General features: G+C 37.9%; 1 protein-coding gene across 3 annotated transcripts in view; it reads right to left on the reverse strand.

The window, feature by feature from the left end:
- MED15 (mediator complex subunit 15) overlaps positions 1-15,867 on the reverse strand; it is a 57,301-nt gene that overhangs the window by 16,341 nt on the left and 25,093 nt on the right. For 2 of the 3 annotated variants that reach the window (XM_089255460.1, XM_089255463.1), the window contains 2 exons: positions 471-788; positions 147-301 (listed from right to left, as the gene is read on the reverse strand). In XM_089255460.1, the coding sequence (XP_089111586.1) occupies positions 147-301; positions 471-788 (473 nt within the window). Of the gene's footprint in view, positions 1-146; positions 302-470; positions 789-14,103; positions 14,449-15,867 lie in introns of those variants that run through there. The other variant, XM_089255461.1, reaches the window with a different exon arrangement.

The following is a 15,867-nucleotide window of genomic DNA, read 5'->3' on the forward strand; positions in this document are numbered from 1 at the left end:
GGGGGATCAATGGGGAGTGGAACCAATGTGACTGGGGTGTGTTTTACTGAAGAAGTTAAGGAGCTAAAGTTTAGAGGCACTAATGAACATGAAACAAAGGGGGTGGGGGATAATAAACATAAGGAAGGGTAAAAAAAGGAACTTACAATTGATGTACTTGTGACATTCGGAGGACCAGATTGTTGCATTCTAAACTTTTGCTGCAGCTGCATTGGAGCCATCATCTGAGGTCTTTGCTGCATAATTTGGGGTGGCTGCTGTGGTGGTTGTGTGGGCATTGGGCCACCAATTGTATTCAGAACTGATGATCAATAAAAAGAAATAAAATTAATGTTGACAAATGTATCTCAGAAACTTCAATAAGAAACTAGATCATTTAAACTCAGTGAATGTATTTTGAGAGTTACTCATTTTATTCTGCAATCTACATTTGTTTCAAATTATTTGGACAAGACATTATATTTACTCACAACGAGTTTGTTGCATGACCATCGGGTTCATCCCTTGCTGAGTTGTTGATGTGACAATGTTTTGACCAGGGTTTGGCTGCATGACAGCCGGACCAAGTTGCGGAACTTGAACCTGAGGTGGCTGAGGTTGAGATGGTGCAGCTATTTGACTTATGGTACCACCAGAGCCCAGGAGTGATGCAGTCATTTGTGTTGGGGCTGGTTGTGACTGGATGGTCACTGTGCCACCACTTCCTTGTCCTGCAAGATTACGAAGTGCACTCATTGGGTCAGTATTAGGTCCAGACGGTACTGATCCAGTCATGCCCTTCTTGGAATCTGAATATAAATTTACAAGGGGGGTAAAATTAGCATTACTGATGACAAATCATGTGACGAACATGTTTTCCATGTCCATAGCTTGAATTCTTGGAGCTGAGCTAAGGCGCAACATCCAGAACTTTTAATTTTTTTTAGATATCAGAGATGAGGTCTAATGAAATTTATTTTCCCACAGTTTTTAAACTTCATTTTTTTTTTGTAATCTACATGAATTGCATACAAACATGTGTGCAGATACAAACTGCACAAATGGATCCTAGTCTAGTTTCTCAAGTTGATTCCAGGATTCTAAGATTTGTTACTTTTCTTTTTTGTATGAAACTACTACTTTTAAACTAAAACACAGTATATCTGTTGATGCAATCTCCTATAGGCTTCTGTAAATCTACCTGTATCTCTTTCTAGAGAACACATTTCAATTGCATTACTTATGTAGCTAGCCCATTGAAATATTTTCATCAACAACAACACTTGCTCCCTGTCATGGGTACGCAAACTCCCGATCGAAAAGCCAATCTACACCTTTTAACCTAATAAACTTGTGCAACATGACGTCCACTTCCTTTCATAACTGGGCTTTTAATTTTTTTGACATGAATGCCTCGTGCTGTGTATAAAATTGCACATCTTCATGTAACCTCCAAGATAGCTAGGAGAGGACAATTGTGTTAAATGCCCAAATAGGGGTGTCCACTGCATAAAAATTCAAGTCCATACAAAAATACAGTCGATGCTCATTATAACAACCCAACATTATAGCAACCATTCCAATTACAATAACCAGTAGGATAAGTTCCAAATACCTTCACAGAATGACTATCGTATATGTTTTACTTTCAATATAATGACCCTCCCAATATAACGTCCATTTTCAATGGGACGAAGGGGGTCGTTATATTGAGCATCAACTGTATATTCATACAAAAACTGAAAGTTAACACAAGTGCCCTCTGTTAGCTATCTTGAAAGTCACATGTGTGTGTGAAGACAATTTTATACATGGCATGTGATGTTGATGTCAACAGAATTGAAGGCCCTTTTTATGAAAGGATGAGAACGAGTGTGGATGTGTCATACGAGTTGACTGGGTAAAATCTGAGCAGTGTTTACACATAAGGGCATTTAAATCAGAGTTGATTGGATTAAAAAATTTCACCCAGTCTGTAGAGTAATAAATAAAACTTTAATACAATATAAGATGTGAAGTTGAATTTTTATGCACATGAATAAATGATAATTATGAAGATAAGCCATATGAAGTAAAAGAAAAGTCTGTCTATGTCAAAAAAAATTTTCAGACATGTTTTATTCATATTTGGCCCTTAAAGTAGTAATTTCCACTCTTATATGGCCTGTAAGCAAGCTGTAAGTTTTATGCACCCATGATACACAATGTGATAGCATGTATATGTTAAAATTTCAAGAAGTGATAGTCATGGGCCCCAGCATGCTGGGGCCAAACCCCATATTAAATTCATAGTGCACAAAAAGATCCCTAGACCCCTAACAAACAATTAAAAGATTCACAGGTCTGCAGGCTAAATCCCTGTCAAACCTCATGTAAAAGAGGGCATGGAACCAGAGGCATGGAGGGCCACCCAGTGTTGATACAGGGTGTCAGGATTAAATATCCATTATTTCAAACAGCAATTAAAAATCTGTAATGCCGCATTGTGTGACGATATTAAGAAAAAGTTGGATGGCCAACATTGCGAGTTTAACAAATTTTCTAAAAGCGTCATTATGTACACTGCCATTGTTATGAGCAAACAAAGAGAAAAATTATGCCACCATAAGAGAAAGCGTAAAATGCTCTATAATGCTCAATCGTTAGCTCTCAAAGACGGTGAACCCAATTTTCAATCCAGGATCATTTTTTTTCAGATGAGGCAACATTCCATGTGTTTAATAGGGTTATTAACCACTTCGCTTACAAGCGATTGGCAAGAAATTTGGATCTCTGTTTAACGAATCGACGATAAATTTGTTAACCTTGTCCCTACCTAACCATATGTTAGAAAAAGAAGGAAAGAAAATGTAGAAAAGTAAGGGGAAAACAAATGAAAGGAAAACAGTATAATACATAAGTATAAGGGAGGAGAGATATATACTTATAGAAATAAAAAGAATTACTTTTTTTCGTAGGGTTACAACGAAGCTTCGTGGTGGTGATGAGAGAGGAAAGAAAACAGACTTTTTAAATTTATTCCACTGACGTTTGGACGCAATATCACGTCATTGATCGTAAAGAGGTTAACCCATTTTAGACCCAATAGTCGAATCCGGGACTCAGAAAATCTCCATACAATTTTTGAAGTGCAGAGAAGCAATTTCAAAATCAATGTATGGTGTGAGCTTTCACATGATATGGTCATAGTGTCATTTTTCATCAGGGTAACAGAAGGAGCACATGGGGAAATGCACTGATTTTTTTGATTTCGATTTATATACTTTTCTCATCCCTTCCAACTTCTTGTACATTGCAGGAACTGATTATAAATAGGGACATTCGATCCGGACACCAGCATCGCAAAAAATCGCAACACATCAATAAATATTTTCAAACATCTGAGGGAACAGTCATCGGAAATAAAGAGCACCAACATTAAAAGACTCTTAATTATTTCATTTGCAAGAATAGATGACAATTCCGAATCACTAACTTTGCTACTTTCATAGTTCAAAACATACAGGGTGGATGGAGAGTAAGTCATTAGGATTTTGATAAATTCATAAATTATGAAAGAACATTAGAGGAAGCCCTTTGCACGAAAATTCTTTTTTTCTATTCAGATTTTTTTTGGTAACTAATATAAAAAAAGTTCTGAAAATACCAATAGACGGCACTGCATTACGAACGCGAAATCATAAACTGAAAAAATAATTAGTCCGGAGGAAAGAAAAACAAAATCAAAATCCGAAATGTATTTCTCCAATGTTTGAAAACGTAAAATTTTATTTCGATTCTTCAGTTATCTTATATTCTCTCCTTACAATTTTTTACACGATGCCTTATTATATATAGCCTTTCTTCTCATGAAGCCACGAAACAAGAGGAAGGAGTCAAGAGGGGGGGGGGGGACATCGAGGGATTCTTTACGCATATCTTTTCTATAAGCCCTCATTCTAAAACAAGTCTTCCTGTATTCAAATTATTATTATTATTATTACAAGTCATCCAATTTAATGCTGCTCTTGTGTTTCTCATCACTTGCATCAGCCCGGATAATCTTGTCGGATTTTGTATGTGTGACCCGGAGAAATGCACCAAGATTCGTAAAGCGAGCGCACACGCACCCGCGTGCGATGGCCAAGGGGTTTCGGTCCTTCTCTTTTCTCCCCCTCGTGATCGGATGATTCGTCCTGGAAGAAGAATTCGATCAATAAACTCGGGACAGACCCATTCGCCCGAACGAGGGTTGATCTGAATTCGGTAGAACTGAAGGGCATAAAAAATAAAAAATATTGGAGGGAGTAGAATAGGAAGTCCTATCAAAGCGTGCTGCTAGTTTTTCCGATTCCAAAAATTGACTTTATTTTTGGAGAGAAAGAAAATACGAGGCTTTTCCTGTTCCGGAAAAAGCCAAGGGTAAAGGGTCAAGGGCAAAACAAGCGCAACCAATAACTTTAAATGGGTTTGTTCACTGCGCAATTAACGAAACGTTACAACGAGCTAAACGCATCAGTAACAATTTATCGACGCAAACGTCAAAAAAAAAGTAAGAAATGAAATATAGAATTACAAAACCACAGAGGTAGTGCTAATACACCACGACTTCAGCAGATATCATCACTAATCGAAATGCTTTATTATCCCTCTAGCATGCGATGGCCAATCCCTCTAGCAGCATGATTAAAACCAATTTAAGTTGTGTTTCTAGACGATATTTTGCCGAACGTCCGAGAAATCTCTTTCGACGCAGAGGCTTTTTCCCAAAGCAGGAGATTGATAGAGCCTTCAATGTCATCCATGGCCAATAAAGTGGTGACATTCTCCCCACATGTTAAGATCAACAAGACACTGCCACGACATCGGGCGAGATAAAGAGTAGTTCAGTAATTACAAGTCAACAAAGGCAAAACTTGGTATCTCAACGGAGCAATCAAGAGGGAAAGGGAGTGCAAGCTAGCAATCAACCAATTGAAAACAATATAAGAAATTATTTGAGAGAGGGATCAAGCGTGAGGAAGAACAAACAATTCTTTATCACAGAACTCTTTTCCAAGCATCCCGCTTCCTCTGAAGCGCCGCGCAGCACAAATGCTTAGCAGGAACAAATTAGTGCATTATATCTAGATCAAGCCATTTCCTTGAACCGCTACAAAAATACGCCTACGTCGGGCATCTCCAGCGCATCGGCATCTAAACCAACCCTTCCCACCTCTAGTGCGTGTTTCGGCCTCACGGTTTTATTATTATTTCTTTCAATATCATCCTTTGTCCTTTATCTTAACGAACTGATGACTTCATAACTAGAGATAGAATAGCTGTATAGCAGAAAACAAAAGTTTGGGGGGGAGGGGTATCACCTCACCGGAAGGCCAATCCCATTACAAGAGGAAGAACGTGTCCTAGGGATGACATCAGCGGAAAAAGGGCATGTGTCATACAAAAAAAAATATATATATATATATATATATATATTAAAAGTACATATTAATGATTTTTATTTTCGGTTGGGGTGTGGAGAAAATGATCATTGAAAACAAATTCGTAAAACAACACATGCTGCTTTTGCACATTCCCCCACTTCATTGAAAAAGAACCTTGTCCGATGAGGCATATGTCATCGATTCTTATAGGTTGGTTCTCATCCTGAGTTTAAATGACAAAAAACAACCGTTTACAAAGAGGTCAAAGTTTCCGTTACATCAACAGAGGTTGTCAACGAATTTCTCTTTTTTTTTTGTTAATTATGTTGACTCACACCAGAGGAATAAATACAGCGGGCGAGGTCACCACGAATACGTGACTCGCAAATTTCACTTTCGCGGGTGGTAAATGTGAGTGCACTGGCACATCACTACACGCCATAAATATTGAGGAAAAACAAAGTCACCGACTCCTGAAACATTGGAAAAAGAAATCCAGTGGTACCTCCGTTAACTAAGATAATTCGTTCTGGCATCATATTCGTTAGCCGAAACGTAATTTATCATAGTTTTCTATGGAAAGCCGTTCAATTCGTTAGAACAAGGAACGCTATGAACAAGACAAACTGACCGAAAGCTAAAATAAACGGCATCAAATTTGGATAAATAATAATTTACAGGATGCGATACTGAAGACCTTTTTATTTTACGACTATGTACACAACCAACCACTATGTTGATGCAATCCAGTCAAGTTCAGTTCATAGGCGTCCTCATATGTTTGCGTTTTGGTTTAGCTCATTTCTATGTCACGAACACATGTAGATGGGAAATATAGGCTTCTAGAATGTCCGAAATGTTCAGTTTGATGCTAAGAGTTTTACAATTGAAGAACGAGTGCTCTGTAAAAATAGGCTTCTTTTTTTCAATGCATTTTTTATAGCTGAATTTCTCATTTTACATAAAATGGTTCAAAAACTTTCAGACAGAAATGAAAGTACACCTGGCAAAAAGATTCCGCGGTGGATAGTAGGGCTCGAGTGACAGTAATTCTGAATGATTGCCGCTAAAATTCAGCTCACGACGAGGCTGTTTTATGTTTGCGTGTGCATCCACATCAACGAAAATTTTCGTTAGCCGAATCCGTAATCGTTAGCCGAAGCAGAAAAATCACGGAAAAAAAAAATCTTCATTAGCCGAAAAATTCGTAAGTCGAAGCATCACTGTACTGTAATGCAAAATATTATGTATAAGCTTACTTATCCTAGTATATTAAACTCTTGTTTTCAAGAAAAATAATCGATATTTAGACAACACACAGATACAAGACAATGCTTTTTTCTTTTATCAAGACACACATTATCGGTATGGGCCTTTGAACTTCATTTTATAATGCTTTCCAAAAAAAAAGGCGCAAAGGTCGTTATAAAGGTCGGAAAATGATGTGTTTTGCTTTTCTCTCGCGAAAAGATCCTCTAAAAAGCTTACGCACACGAATCTGATCCGAGCGTAAATTCAGACACACCTGTGAGGCCCTTATCATAATTCCTTGTTTGCATTTGACGGATAAACACAACAGTCTCCTCAGACGCGTGGCCAAAAAGAAATAATAGTAAAAAAAAAATTAAGCGATAGTGTGACTGATTGATTGATTGAGAGCATACGGAGAGGTCCTTCACGTCACCTGTTCAAAGATAAAGACAAGGCAGGATAGATGGAGCCCAACCGGCATATAAGTGCAGCGTCATATCTATCTCAAAGTGGTAAATGTTACACATGATCATGATTCCCTAAGCAACTGATGATATAATGAAGTGTCCTGGATACAAAATTTACAGGCTTAAAATAATCACTATAAAATTTCGCTGATACAGTAGGCACATACATGTACTGAATGCCGAGTAGCTGAATGTCATTCATCTGAGTTTTTCCATCATTATGATGAGTGATAAAAAATATTACAGACGTATGCGCGCGCGCGCGCGTGTGTGTGGAGAGGGGGGGGAGGTGTTAATGTCGCATTCACAGAAATACGAAAGCATTACGGAAGTCAAAGCACGCACCAGAGCCTCAATAAAAAATCTTACAGCGAAGCTTGAATACACATGCCGAGGAGCCAGTAGAAATACAGCCGTAAGCTCACAGTACGTGAGCATATCACTGCAATGAGGAAGCAAGACCACACCTTTCCGGTGGTTCACTTTCTCTTCCACATAGAATAAAATAGGAAAAAAAAAATATCTGCACGTTGTCTGTGAAATTATTTCAAAAATAAATATTATTTCTTGGAATAATTTCATTTATATATTATCATTATATTAGCTATTATATACAGCATAAGCTCGTTATAACGACCATTCATTTTGACCCATTTATTATAATGTTATTTTTCATCCAATATAACGGCCTAAAAAGACCATTCAATCCAATACAACGTCCGAAGTTAGCACTGTCCCCGCCTCTTTTTCGCCGAGAAACGTACAAAATCCGTTTTCCGTTTCCGAAAATTGTGCTTGACATTGCCCAGGGATTGGCAAATAAAAAAAGTATTTAGGCGTCAAATTTCTTAGAAGAGCCAGGCCAAGAAAAAGTCGTAAATACTGTTTTTTCGACTTTTTTGGGACTTGATAATTCTTTCCCGCATTCAGAGGCGTAATCTAATGAAATCCAAAAATTTTGCGACATCCTTAGACTTTAATTCTGCATTCACATACAGAATACTTTTAGGCGACAATACTGATTTTTTTTATTCGCCATGGCGAGTTTGGATTTGTTACAGTCAGACTTTCGACTCTTAATATTTTAGAATTCGGCACATAGGTGGATGCATTTAATTATTACAATATTATTTTCTAACCTGATGTATTTTCACTGCAACTGCTTACATTTTGAACTCTCTCTCTCTCTCTCACACACACACACGAAGTTTAAATATAACTTTGTGAAAGTCACTTAGTGTGATGACATTGGGACTCGGGTTTCTGATGACAATAACCGATTGATAACTATAGCTGAAAGAAACTTAGAAGCCAATACGATGACTAGGAAGTATGAAAACGGGACCACTTCTTCTTTTCTACGTAACTGGTTGCAAAATGCCGTTTTTTTTTTCCATATTGTTGTAAAAAGGGATTTTGTTTTTTTTTTAAAGATAATATCCCGCTTTTTTTCAGCCATTGTGGGGAGTTAGAATGTAACTGCTTAATGTTTAACGAATTACGATGTGACCTTTTTTTAATGTATAGCAAATTCGACAGTTCCCTTGAGAAAGTCTTATAATATAATTTATTCGATTAGGCCGGAGCCCCAGAATTTGTACAGATAGTTGCATCACAACGTTTGAGAAAGTCTGTTAGGCGAAAACTGAATCTGGGCAACTGAACAAAAACTGAAATTGAAGATTTTAATCTTGCATTTATTTGCCTTCACTGTAGGAAGTTCATTACAAAATACAAAAGCATCTTAACACGTACATGGGTCATAGCGGCTATAATGGCCCAATTAGGTCATTGTGAAGAGAATACGGAAATGATAGTCAACAGGGGGGGAGGGGGAATAACCCCTACATAGTCTTGTAGGATGATAACAATAACTTACAGAGAGAAAAAATTAAGTCTGGTTAGCTTCAAAATACGCAAAAAAACAAACTTTCAATGAAAAAAATTCTAAAAATGAAAAAATTCCCGATGAGAGAGACTTTGAAAGAATCTTTTTCCCATGTTTTGATACACTATAAATGTCCATTCCCTATTTTGCAAAAGTGATAATATACCCGAATGATAACATTATCCGTAATTCTAATAAGCGGCGTCTACTGTATTTCGGTTCTGACCTCTAACTTCCGGAACGTCAACTTCTGAAAATGACCTTGTGCGAATGTCACAGCTATCGTTCATAAAGATAAATGAAAAAAAAACCAAGGGTGGCCCATGTTCTAACCCAAAACCTATGGGTATGGCTGGAAGAAGAGGAAAAAAATGTTCCGAAAACCACCCACATATCTCAAAACTCTACAACTGAAATATTGCTATTCCCTCAATAGAAACGCAACATAAGGGCACAACGTATAAAACCTCACAAGAGAAAGAAAAAAAGCTAACGCTAACCTTTGGAAGAATTCGATATTTTTTCACCCACGCCATGTCAAAGAGCCGGGGGGGTGGTGGTGTGTGCAGAAAGCTATTATCGCGCATGCGTAGCCAACTAAAATTGGGGAAAAGGGGGGGGGGTGAAATACAGCGACAGCGCTGGACCGATATCCAATTTTACCTCCCTTCCCCACACACATCCCATGATATTTCCCACACACACGGTCTGAATGTGATATTGAGTTAGTTGGGCGAGCTGGAATAAACTATAACTCTCTGCCAATGATAACCAATCGATAAACGCGTACGAATAGCTGAACATCTCATAAAGGAGAAAATTCTGGAGATAAGGGGAAAAAATACAGCTTAGATAGATTAAAAAAAAAACCGTAATATTCGCCTGTCTTCGAGATTCCTCTTACATCATACATCAGAGGCATATTCTAGCCGGTCCCTGTTCCATTTGGTAAATTGATTTTTTCATCCCTAGCGAATTTAAAGTGCAAAAAAAAGAAGATTATTTTAAACCTCGTCAGCCTTTTCCTAGAGGGAAGAGCATGTCATAGTATTTTACAGTGGTTCCCAACTTTCCATACTTCAAGTACTACACGCCCCAACCTCCAACAAATTGTGACAAACACCTTCGAATATTCCAAGGAATGGAGGAATAGTCATGCCATAGATCAGTGTTCTTCAATCTATTTACAACTGCGAACCGGTAAAAGTAGTTGAAAAATTTGGTGGACCGGTAGAAAATAAACATAATGGGAAATGCAGTAGTTGAAACAATTTGCGGACCGGAAAAAAAAAAATGAATATGAGAAATAATTTTCGGATAGGAAAAAAAAATAAACTGGAGAAATATATTGCATCCTCTAAAAAAAGTTTTTAGAAAAAATCGTAGAATCGCAGAAAAAACGCTTTGAACTGAATCTGAATTAGTATTAGTAAGAGTTGGGATCACGAAAATAAATCCTACTAAGTGGGAACGTTATAAGCGGGATCCACTGTGATTTACGGACAGGAAAAAATTAATAGGAGAACTTATTTGTGGACCAGCAAATAGATAAATCGAAGAAATAATTCCGAGACCTGCTGACGAAAAACAGAAATAAATACCAAAATACTACATATACTGTACTGTATAATATTAAAAAATTAAATCCAGAATTATGTAGTAGGTACATGAATTAAGCGAAATGTTTCACTGACCGTCAAAAAATTCCCACAGACCAGCAATAGATGACCTGTGATCATGGTCGTATTTAGGAGCAGCTGCACAACCACGCTCTACTTTTAGAATTGGGTTGACTGAGAAGGAGCAAAATATTTGACTACAAAGGATAGGAGAGGTAAACTACTAAATATTGGCCGGTGCATGGTCAATCCCCTAAAAAGCACACAAACTCCGATTTCGCCCATTCTTAAAACAGAAATTACGTCATAATTCTTGAACAACCGAATTTTCAGCTTCGTTTCCCCTAATCATTATTATTCATAACCTCTCTTCCTCTTTTTACCTCAATTTCATGAAAATTCGGCTTTTATTTTTTCCTCTTCCTCGACTTTATCTGGAAGATGATAATGGGATACGTTTACTCACCACGACCGAGGCTAATCTCTAGGAGGAGAGAAAAATGATATTTACTATGCAATATATATATTCCATCACCGCTTTCCAAAGTTCAGCGAAACACAATACTGCCTATCGGGCTCTAGAAAGCGAAATTTTTTTGCACAAAGAAAACAAACAAAGGTGATGAAAAGATGAAAACGGGAAGTTAGAAACAAAATAAACTTTGTTCCCAGCGGAACCAATAGTGAGGCCCTTCGATTTGATGAAACGCGTCCGTTTTGGCCAATCAAATATTCCTTTATTATTTTTTTTTTTCCAGATGCTTAAGAATAAACTCAATTCCACCAACTCGGTGAAACCCAGGACCATATAGTAAGGGCTGTCTTATGATGCACCGGAGCAATACCATCTAAAGCAGACCTCCGCGCGAAGTTTGTGACGTCACTGAAGGTCATCTCACCTGTAGTCATTGGATATACTACAAAAAGGGATAAACATGACGCATGCGTCGGCCTGCTATATCCAATGACTATAGGTGAGATGGCATTCTTCAGTGACATCACGAGCTTCGCGCGGGTCTTCTGCTATAGATGGTGTTGGCCAGAGTAGGTACTAGCTGACGTTTTTTCTGACAGACCCGGTAATTGCCATTGGCTACCCAGATATTTCAAGGTCATACTTTAGTTAAAAAGTACTAGAGCAGTGACGTCACGCATTTCATCCGAGACCATGCCCACTGAGCCAAGGCGGCAAGAGAAACTTCAAAGAGATGAGACAGCCCTGGGTGAAACATATTTAAGCAATCCTTCCAAATATAAAGTATTCAACTTTAATTTTTCAATACGTAGTCCACAAAAATGTATTTTCCCGATCTTCGGTGCCATCTAGAGGTATTTGCGGGAGAATGCACATCGACGAAAATTCTACATTTTCGAGATACGAATAGAGAAATTCGTAATTAGGTGATGGGTCATTCCGCGCAAGGTTACCAGAATGGATGTTCATTCCGGGCAATGGCTACCAGCTGACCTTAAACTGCTCAATCGTATATAAGCGACTGACATGATATTGTTTCGATGAAACTTTCAAAGAAAAAAATGTCACGTCTATAAAAATTATATCATATAACTCGTAATGAAATAAAATATATTTTTATTAAGGAATCACTATTTTTCCTTTAAATAAAAAAAACAATTTATACAATGAAATTTAAAAAAAATTTCAAAAAAGATGAATTTCTTTGCTGAAGTAAAGAGTAAATAACATATAGAACGAACGAAACACAATGTGAAGTTATTTCTCTTGTTGATATAGTAATTACTAGGGCTCGGATTTTTATGCCCCTGAAGATGAAACGTCGTTCTGATCGGTAAATTCAGGTTTTTTAACGTATCAGCAACGACGTTTCATCTATAGGGCATAAAAATCCGAGCACTAGTAATTACTTTGTTTGATGTAGCTATTGCCTGAATTGGGAGGGAACGTGGGGGGGGGGGAATTTCTTTCAACGATTTCACTTGCACCTATGCCCCGAAATTCTTCGAAAAAGTTAGACATTGCAAAGAAAACAACGAGACTACCTAAAATGCAGAACCGATTTCGTTCACGCAGAAATCTCAAAACGTGAAACTTCGAGAACTTTTGATAAATGCCTGGTCATCATGAAAGCCAAACATCCAGAGATAAGCTATTCCTCTCCTACGCCGCTAATAACCAGTTAAGAGTATATATTTATAACCCCTCCCAGGCGGACTTTTTGTTTTTCTTCTTTAACATTTTCTTTTATTTTTTTACTTAATTTCAATCCACCGTGAAACAATGTTTCACGAACAAGATAAAACGACTGAAAAAAAGAAAGATAAAAATATAGTAATAAAAAAAACCCGTATTACAGTATTTCTTTGAACCACGAAACCACATAAGTCCTAAGAGAGAACCACCAGACCAGACTAAGTTTTTGCCGGTTTCTGGCTAAGTCAAATCACAGATCCACATTTAAAATCCCGCCATGTCGACTTCAAATTAATACGATAGACCACCAAACCAGAACATGGCTCCCACTATGTCCCAAAGAAATACGATAGACCAGTCACCGCACGTAAACAAGTCGATATAACTTGGGTAAATAATTTCTAAAACTAATGCCAAAAAATTATGGGCGATTGTAACCAAAGTTTCAATCTAAAAATAGTCTTGAATATGAACCTCAGAACGTTGTGGAATTTTGCGTGCATACTTTTTGTGGCAATGGAGTTTCGGTAAACTGATATTAAAAAATATTTCAAATGTTCAGCTAGGAGGACAGTTTGTGCTTCATTATGGAGTAAAGCGACAGAAATCTAATAAGCATACAAGGTTTGCTTAAATTCTTCACAATATTCTGTCGCCATTCCCATACGAATTGAAATAGCAAAACAGAAAATTGAACAGATATGCTGTGTTCAATAGAAATCCCATATTTGGCGAAACCGAATGACAAAATCACGCCGAATATCAACATCAATGAGGATGCACTAGAGATCTGTTATTTACCGTAACATTTTACACATTTCAACCTGAATTGGAATGCGAAGGACAGCATATTCAACATTTTTCACGTCACTCTCGAATGTTTATTGGTTCTGTGGACTTCACCTCCCCCCCCACTAAAAAAAACCCCATCAACTGCCCCCTGGTAGATAAAAAATCAACTAAATGGTGTTACCTTCTCTGAATAAAATTCCATTTCTTGACGATCAATCTAACAAAATTTCTAAACATACGGTACTGATCACATTAGTACTTATATTTAAAAAAAAAAAGGTAATCTTTAAATCGACAGCAATGGTTTTGGAACCCTGCTGCTTTCGGCATTATTTGATAATAAGCATTGAATCTAAGGCGCGACTCACAATATGGGAAATCATGTATGATTGAAGGGGGAGAAAAAGAGAAAAATCATTGTAAGATTGACGTCAAACGAGATCATTCATAAAAATATACATAGTAACGAGATTTTTAAATGACCAAAAAATATAATGAAATAATATTAATTGATAAAAATATCTGAACTTACAAGAGAAGCAAAACATGCGTCGGCCACACTGATCACGGTCCTATCAAAATCGTGTCCGATTCCGAAAAATACGGGAAAAAAATTCTCCGATGGGAAGGAAATACTTCGGAACGTGGGGGGGAAAAAAAGTAACCTAGAATTTTTTTTTTCCCAAAAGAAATTTTATTTGAAAGCACGAAAGGTTAGAAAAACCACCAGGTTGCCGACGGTCTCGTAGTCAGTCACGTTAGCCGACACAACGCAGACCCGAGTCGGCGGCGAGAGCACGAGAAAGGTCCGGCAACGGGATTTCCCCCCCCCCCCATTCGTAGGGAAAGGACGTATTTTCGCGCCACTCAGAGGCGCGCGCGGGTTGCCGGGATCGGAACTGATAAGCGCGAGCTTCGGAGGGAGAAAAAAAAAATTGGCGGCTTTTTTGGCTCCTTACGAGAAGGGGGGGGGGGAAGGAGCAAGTGCAAAATAGAGCAAAGCTTACAACCATTCCTCAATTCTACAAAATTATAAAAACAATTTTTTTTTTCTTCAGGAGTGACTGCAAAACGACCTGAATTTACAGGTGCAAACGTATATGACAAGAACCAGTCTCTCTGGCATGATCTAGTTTAACACTTAATTAAACAGGTATCACAGAAAAAAAAAAAAGTCAAGCTTCTCTCGCAACTGTTAAACAAAAACTAGTTCCTCTAATGCTAGGAGAAAATTCCTCACAAAAAACAAGTTCCCTTTCATTTAAGAATAACTAGTTCAGACCAGACACGAGGATTTGATCTATGGACACATCATTTTAACTTTTTTTTCTCCGTATCACCGAGACCCAATTTGAAAAACAATAATTTAATCTAGTCAACCAGACAAAAACTACCAATGAGTTTGTTAACGACTATACCAAACGGGTTGTTCAAAGAAACGTACACAAAGTTGACAACTCTAATATTCGATGAGCTGACCAACACGTGAAAGCATTGCATGGTTTGCAGAGCCGTAGCGGGCCTTATTGGGTCCCCGACAGACAGATCAGAAACGACCCAGGCTCTGTCCCTCCCGGGATATAAGCCATTGGGTCCCAGGGGCAGACTTTTTCCTGGGGGAAGGCCTTTGAAAGGGTTATTATACGCAAGATAAGTGTTCATTTTTTTGTGGGAACTCCATTGAACTCGGGGCAACGGTTGCCCCAGACTAGTTACGGCGATGATGGCTTGGTAGTTTTTGTAGTGATAGCACAGAACATTATCTGTCTGAGCAGCATAGTCCGCTGAATAGAGAACCTTCAAGCAACATATACTTTCACGCATATATCACCCCGAAAACAGAATTTTTGCATTGTTCTGCAACAAGCCCTCGGCTGACTGGAGATCTTCTGCGGTAAAAATTCCCATAATAGTGTTTTCTTGCACTTTTTCTTAAAATACTTCCATATTGTTCTGCAGTAGCGGTAATTGTTCTGCGACGTCGCAGATTTTGGCATATTCTGCTTTGAGGTCCATCCCAACCAATGTGATTCCTATTGATATTCGATTCCTATGAAAAAAAAAAGAAGGGAGTTTGCCTGATTTTAAACCCGTCTCTGAATAGTGGCATTGTAATGAATCAGGACTTGACAAATCGAGGGGGCAAAATAGGCAACAGCGTAATGTCTTAGGAGCCAAGCATGATTTTTTTTCAAGAAAAACGGTCCTGAATGTTTTTTCCCGAGACTTTATATCACCTTCGGTTAAAAGACATTTTCTCATGGAATCAAAAAATTATGTGTCACTCATAGACTCC

Source organism: Pholcus phalangioides, unplaced genomic scaffold, assembly GCF_987345545.1.
Source record: "Pholcus phalangioides strain wild (caught in Gottingen) unplaced genomic scaffold, Ppha-v1.0 ptg000042l_1, whole genome shotgun sequence".
Lineage (NCBI taxonomy): Eukaryota > Metazoa > Arthropoda > Arachnida > Araneae > Pholcidae > Pholcus > Pholcus phalangioides.